Genomic DNA, 7,625 nt, shown 5'->3' on the forward strand with positions numbered 1-7,625 from the left:
AGTATCTATTTAATTATTTGATGGACGATGGATTTAGACCTTTTGTTTTTATTTGAGATTGTGATTATTGGCTTTGTGTTATCGTAGGTTGTACCTCTCAATAGTATAATTATGTTATATCCCAGATTTGGGGCATGATAATTTGGGGCAGGGAGCAGGTTCTATTACCAAAAATAATGTATGATTGTCTCATAAATGCTAGATTATTTTTTTTTGAGTTAATCATGCCTAGTCTGAGAATTTCATTTATCATTTTTCCAGCAAAATTTTGCCCAGGACGTTGGATTGCGTTGCGTGACTTTGCCTACTTCTCACTCAGTGAAGGTTGGAGGAAAAAACATTTAGGAGGCACAGTCTAGAAGCATGTGGCATCACAGTTGTGGATTGGTAAAGAAATATTAACTGTGTCGTGGCTTGGGAAGGGGTTTAGAATTGGCAATCTCAAATTCTTGCTTTCTTTTGTCTGCATTGGTTGATAATTTTATAGTTGATGTTTAAATCCCAACCGTGTTAGCAAAATTTGGAAGCCAGTGGTGACTTGGGCAAAGTTAGAATAGTAAGATATGAGAATATCATCACTACAAGATGCTGTTGTGTTGCTTCTATCAATTACTTTGAACAGGCTAAAATAGGTATATACGCAGGTATGTAGTTGCCGAGATGATGATGGTTAAAGGTAGATATTGGTGTCACATTTCTTTGTGGCATGAGAGAACTAAGATGGGAAAAAGCCTGGCCAAGATTAGCGTGGGGGCAAGATCGAGTCAAGGTCATTGTTATCCAACTCTTAGTAAAATTTGGACTAGAATATGAGTCACTCATTTCCATTCTTATTTTAGAGTCTCATTCAAGAAAATAAAATCACATTTTACAACTGATGTTTTGCAGAATGACCACAAGAACAACTGTTCTGAGCGCCTGCGCGCATTTTGTTCTACGTTGCAGAATTTGGACAGTTTTGTATTACTAAAAATGGTATGTTTTTGCTTAGTCATCGCATGGACATAATATTTAGCATACCAAGAACAAGGGATCCTACTGTAGAGCACCCAAAACTTCTTTTACCTTGGCAAGCTGGCTATGAGTTTGGCCACCTTGATGTCCCCCGTTTCCAATTTGTTTACCTTTCATGTTCATTGTGAAGACCATGTTCATTCATATAGCTTTTCCCTATGTTTGTTTCAATAATTATCAGAGATACATATCAAAGGAGGACATGACTGAATTTGAATTCTGCCATAATTTACTCAGCTGTGATGCAGAGTGAGCTTAGAGCATGGTCAGGAGGGTTCGTTATGGTGGATGTGGTAGTTTAGTGGACTACAAAATTGTACCTTTATTATAAGTAGGAATTTATTGCAATTGGTGAGCATTTGTTTTGGTGCAGTATGTTGGGTAAAGATCTTTGATGCTTGAGATAGAATGGTGAACCAGAAGCTAAGCTTGTTTTTAATGCAAGATATGATATGGAAGCCAATGGCAATCATATTTAATGCCAAAGGATAGTGAACGTGGTTTTGCGATCTAAATGACTTTCTTTAGAGCACTTAATGCTTGTGTATGCATCCTAATTTGGAGTAGGCTCTTCGACTTCTAAATTTACAGTCATTGTTTTGCTCCACAGTGCAGTGATATATGTCACTGTGAGATCACGTGGAAGCTGGATGTGATGTAGGGCTATTAAAATGCGGAGGAATCATTTGAGAAATTTAAAAGAGATACTTACTTTTGTTCATAGAAAAATAAAGATCATGCATATATAACATGCTCATGAGACTTAGACTTACGGTAGCTATAAGAATCCGTATGTGTGTATGTTTAATTCTATATCAATTATTCGCTGAACAAAATCTTAAATATTTTTACCGAATCAATAAATCTAAATAATACCTTTTGACTAGCTATTTTAAGTAAGATTTTAGATTATTACAAATAATATCACGATCCATAACCTACATAGACTAGAAGACACTGTAGCAAGAATATATAAACTAGAGAACACTACAACAAGAATCCATTAGAACTGGCTACGGACCGATCGTGATGCTTGTGATTAGATTTGAATAGGACTAAGACGTCAAAATTTAAACGAAAAAAGTATGTAACAATCCATACGAGCGTATATATAGCTCCACATCGGTTATTTGTATTTAAGAATCTCTACGGGCACGTGTTTACTCTGAAATATCATATATCTATATTAAATAAAAATAATTATACAACAAATCAAATATATATATATATTTTTGAAACTTAGGACTGATATTAGAAATTCCAAAACTAATCCACACCAACATCATCCGGACAATGGCATATATTCTTTAGTAATGACCTGTAATTTTTATAACACTAATAAAACCCCAACCAGACAAAATTTTCTTTGTCGACGGCCGTTAACCGCCCGCTATACTGACCAATGTAAATTTACACAAACATCCACAACCCAGTAACCCACCCGACCCCCACGCACGACTCGGAGCCACACGGTCTCATCGCCACCACATCACTTCCACATCAGTTCCATCCGATCATGATCCGACGGCTGTACGTCCTCCAATTCCACGGCGGCTCGCCTGAGTCACTCCGAGTTGACACACTCCCACAACTGTGTCCTTTAGCAACGCGCTCTGCCTCTCTTTCAGAAGGGCCTCCACTGATACATGAAGTTGTCTTGGAACGGGTCTCTGAACCCGGGTTCGAGCGAACACGGTTCGAGCTGCGGGAAGAACCCGACGCCACCGGCCGGAGCCGTGGCACCCTCGTTATTAAGCGGAACGTAGAGGGCCTTCTCCCACTGACTCCACGCCGCCCGCGGCTGGCTCTGGACCTCCCTCTCCCACGTGAACTCCGGCGACAGCACGTGCTCCGAGCAGCTCGAGTCCGTGTGCAGCCTCGGCATCGAGTCCGCCGGCTCCAAATGCACGAGCTCCGGCACGTGCGGGACGAACACCGGCTTCCGCTCAGGCTCCGGCCACCCCGCCATCCTCGAACCGGCCGCCTTCCGGTCCGATCCCGTCGCCTTCTCCGCGCTGCCTTTCTTGTTGTAGATCCGGCACAGCACCCAGTCATCCAGCTGCACACGATACGTGGCAGTTAAATAGTTAGCGAAAAATATATCATCTTTCTTATTAACTGTCGGTTATCTTATTTCCTCCCTTGTGATTTTAAAGACGAGAAAATAATATCTTTTGGATCATTTTCTTGGGCTTTTTTTTTTGAAAGAAGCACGAAGATAAGTACTAAAAGAAAAAGGTGACGTTGCCAAATTCTTGCGTATCAAAAATTATTGGCAAGTTGCTTGGGGACCGAGGCCCAGTTCATTAAAGCACGATGGGTGGGCCTTATGTGGTTTGTCCTATTAGGCCTCCAATTAATTAGAGGCCATGAGCCGGGCCGTTGTTGCTAGCCGTACCCTAGGACAGCCCCCACCCGTGACATCGACTCGGAAAACCAAGTCCAATGGGAGGTTGCATGCAAGTGATGGGTCCCACACGCCTTACACGAGGTAGAGTCAAGTGGTTCACCATAATTTGGGCTAAGTATCGTGTTTTGGTTCAAAAACGTTGTCAAATAATTCTACACGAACCGGCTAAGCCGGCCAGGTGCTTCAAATCTCCACGTTACGGCACACTTTCATTGCCGGCACATCGTGGAATTCGTCAAATTTACCGCCAAGATAAATCAAACAGTAACTATGATTTTTCGAAAAAGCCTGCCACGTATGCACGTTGAGTTACGTACCCGGAGGCTGTTCTTTTTGCGGGCGGACCGGTCGACGGCGGCGAGCCGGTACTCGTGCATGATCCAGTTGGTCTTCTCCCCTTTGGGCGCCTTCCCAGCGTAGAACACCAATGCCTTCTTTATCCCCACCGGCTTCGGCGTCCCGATCGGCTTGTCCAACCCGGTCGCCTTCCAGTACCCCGACCCGGCCGCCCGGTTCGGCCTCGACCCGTTCGGATACTTCCGATCCCTCGGCGAGAAAAAATACCACTCCTTCTCCCCATACAACGCCATCTCTATAAATAAAATGGAAACACACATTAGTTGCAATTTTAAGGACCATACGATTCGGATCAGAGGGTTGAGATGTATTATACCGGGGAGTTGCCAGGGGTCGAACTTATAGAGGTCGATCTCGGCGATGATGGGAACCGCTAGGGGCAGGGCGGCGCATTTCCGGCAGAGGTAGTGCATCACGAGCTCCTCGTCCGTCGGATGGAACCGGAACCCCGGTGGCAGCTGCAGATCTCCGCCGCTCATCTTTCGCTCCTTTCGTCTCCTCGCAGTCTGATCAGTGTTCCCGATCTCTCTCGGGAGCGGTGGAGGGATGGAGCCTGAAACTTAGAAACCAAAGAGAAGCGCTGGATTTATAGAAGGCCAAGAGGACGAGGTTGGATAAAGACACGTGCCGAGGTTCCTGGGGGACTTCGATAAGGAAACGTGGGCGTGACGGTAGGGATTCGACCAGTTGACAGGAGCGGAGCCACGTGGCCTGCATCGGGCGGACGAGATGGACAAATGGCGAGGGCTGCGGCGGGGGCGATTCTGTCACGGCACACGTCACCTTTTTTGGACGGGCGTGCGGTCGGCGCCGCGACGTGGCACGAGCGGCTCGCGATTGGCGCGGGGGCTTCCTGCGGCGGTGGACCGGTGCTTGGGCGACACGCGTCGGATGTAGGAAGCTTCGAGGAAAGAGCGGGTTTAGAGCAGGTGGATAAGGATGAGGGGAGAAAGAGGGCGTTAATGGAGAGTTTGTAAAAGACGTTAGTTTATTTTCCACACGTGAGGGAGTGGATAGACATTGAGAGTTGGAGCGGTTTCACTTTGGAATTGGCGTGGAGATGGGTTGCAGGAGTCAACGTGACTACGAGACTTTCAAAAAAAAAAACAAAAAAACAAAAAGGTCACTTCAAGACTAAATTAAGACCTTTGGCACTTCTTTTGTGGCAATTAATGTTAGATTTTTGTGCCACGAGGGCCAAGTTTTCAATCAAGTGTTCGTGTTTACCTTCGTCGGTGTATCACACTTCACATCTCCATGATTCTTACGAGGTAAAAATAAAGGGAAAAGCCATGAAGACGCTCAAGAGGTAAAAAAAATTAGCATTTATTGATTATGTTAGAGAAGAGCAAAAGGATTCAGGGTTGCTCATTTTTTGCATGCATTTATTGATATATACAAGACAATGCTCAAAATTAGCATTCACTAGCTAACTTTATACTCTGATTTTGGTTGGGATTACTTACATGTCCTCTTTAGTCTTATATAGATAGATCTTTTTGGCATGTCAAAGTTAGTTTAGCATTAGCTAATCCACAACGTAATAATCATGTCATAATAACATTCAAACATCAAAATTTTGATCCATCAAATATGTTGTAATAAAATATTATTATATTTGGATTATAAGGAGAACAAGTAATACCATGAGATTCAACATCAACTATTTGTATATTGCTATAGTCAAAGTAGATCCTAACTTCTTGCCTATAGATCTAACCACTCCCATGTGCACCAATCGTCAAATATTTGTGTATCTAATTGAATAATAAAATAGTTTTGGTTAGGTGGGTTCAAAGTAACTGAATCTAAGTTCTATAGTTATGGAACCAAGCTTAATATTTTAAGCTATCTTGGCACTGTTTAGCATAAGAGCTTATCTCTTCAAGCTTGACCATTTCTTTCAAGCCTATATCAAGCATGCCTATACCTATTTTTTCTTCTACAATAATTTTCATATTACCCTTGTATTATCCATATGATTATCTTTTTCTAAAATTGTTTGTCAAACCCCTATTGGTTTATTTGATAAGAAATGAAGTACACCTATATTAAATGCGAGCCATTAAGGTTTGATCAAATAATAAACCATAAAAAAAAATTATTCATATATATATATATATATATATATAAGTACATATTCTGGGGGGGTTGTCGTGGCAATTGAATGGGTGCAAACGTGGCACCCATAAACTAATTGCCGTAAAAGATTTGAACGTGATTGTGATGTTGACATCTTGCAATCTAGCAAGTTAGTCTAAGATTGCCACACAAGTATGCATCGAGAATCTAGAGAATGCAAGTTGGACTCCACTAAGGTCATATTGAGCCTAGTACTACTCGGGACTTTTGACAGTTACTTGTTAGGCAAGTAGTTCATCGGTCTCGATGGATAGCAAGGAACTACGTGTACAATGGAATATGCCACGAGTCCACTTCGTATACCTTTAACTTTTTGAAACTACGCTCAATTTTTCCGATGGCTAAGTTGTGACCTAGGGAAGATGGGGGAATGAATACAGGGGCTATGCCCCCGTTTCCTTGCCTCTCTCTCTCTCTCTAAAGACGATGAGATGATCATGACATTTTCTTATTTATGGGAACAGCTTTACTTATCCTCATTCTGTCTCATTCTGTAGCCATTTGGCGATGGTGCATGAATCTAGAAATTCTTTTGGATCAACTAGTTAGTGGAATCATTATCTAGTCCATATCCTTTTTTTTTTTTTGTGGTTCTCTGGTTTGATTGCTTCATTGTTAATATTAAAATAAAATTTTAAAATTTGTGGGACAAGGATGTCTCGGTTTTGTCACGGAACGGAATGCCCAGTGTCCCATTCTATCCCAATGGTCTTCTTGACCAAGCATCCCGATGCTTACTTGAGATGCTTTTCTTCATATTTTTATTTTTTTAATTTATCATAAAGTTTTACTATTTTAATTTTTTACAATATTTGAACTTTAAAAGTTATATATTTAAGATAAATTGGTCTATTTAGTATACCCTAAGATGAGAAGCTAATATTAGACTTGCCACTATTAAATTTCACAAGGGTAAATATTTGTATAAGCCGAGGAGGCCTATTTATGTTGGTCCATCATGTACAGAAATCTTTTGGTTGAATATTCTAACACTTTTTGAATTGTACTATTTATTCAAATATTATGGAGCAACAATCACGAGCCCTTGATGAGGCAAAAGTAATCTGATATAACTAAAAAAGTTGCAATATTTACTATATAGAGCTTGGTCGCATAACCAATCATTTTTTCCTTCAGTTCTTTAATTTAGAAACTTATAATTTGATACTTAGATATCATATGAGTGGTAAACAAAGCTCCCATATTGTATAAAAAAATAAACATAAGTAAAATTTATTAAGTATACATATATAATTATATTATTGTTCTTTAATTTTTCTCAAATTGCCGCTCCAATCAATTAAAAATGGTTATCCATTCTTTCGAGTTTAAAAATATTACCATTGGAGAGAAGCAGGATAAGCAAAAAAATTAATATCTAAATTTTTATACCTATTAGAAATAGAGAGTGGATTATATTCTTATTTAGCACACTTTTTTTAAAATTTTATTTTAAATAATACTATTTTAAAAATATAATATAATATATGTATATTTATTATAATATATCTCCTTTTCTATATGTTTTAAATTTTTATATAGTATTATTTTGGGGAAAAAAATAATGTTGGATGTGCGGTCTGATTTTATACTTTTTACAACATCATATTTTGAGAAAATAATTTAATGATGAATGGTGAATTTTTGTGTAATATTATTTTGATGAAAAATTAATATTGAATGTGGGCTTTAATTATTTATG

The 7,625-nt window shown here is 39.9% G+C and overlaps 1 protein-coding gene across 1 annotated transcript; it reads right to left on the reverse strand.

The window, feature by feature from the left end:
* Window positions 1-2,299: 2,299 nt before the first annotated feature.
* Window positions 2,300-4,403, reverse strand: LOC103697241 (NAC domain-containing protein 48-like). The gene is made up of 3 exons (XM_008779061.5): window positions 4,098-4,403; window positions 3,742-4,016; window positions 2,300-3,073 (listed from the first exon to the last, which is right to left on the reverse strand). Exons 1-3 carry the CDS (start codon window positions 4,258-4,260, stop codon window positions 2,639-2,641), a joined length of 873 nt encoding a protein of 290 aa, XP_008777283.4. The 5' UTR covers window positions 4,261-4,403; the 3' UTR covers window positions 2,300-2,638.
* Between the last annotated feature and the right edge of the window lie 3,222 nt (window positions 4,404-7,625).

This window comes from Phoenix dactylifera, chromosome 11 (genome assembly GCF_051530095.1).
Source record: "Phoenix dactylifera cultivar Ajwa chromosome 11, Ajwa_hap1_PhDact_Kaust_v1.1, whole genome shotgun sequence".
Classification (NCBI taxonomy): Eukaryota; Viridiplantae; Streptophyta; class Magnoliopsida; order Arecales; family Arecaceae; genus Phoenix; species Phoenix dactylifera.

Coding starts and splice junctions, on each gene's coding strand:
- LOC103697241 (XM_008779061.5), bottom strand. CDS start 4,260: ATGAGCGGCGGAGATCTGCAGCTGCCACCGGGGTTCCGGTTCCATCCG. Junction 4,017..4,097: donor CGACCCCTGGCAACTCCCCG/GTATAATACATC, acceptor TTTTATTTATAG/AGATGGCGTTGTATGGGGAG. Junction 3,074..3,741: donor GCAAAAAGAACAGCCTCCGG/GTACGTAACTCA, acceptor TATCGTGTGCAG/CTGGATGACTGGGTGCTGTG.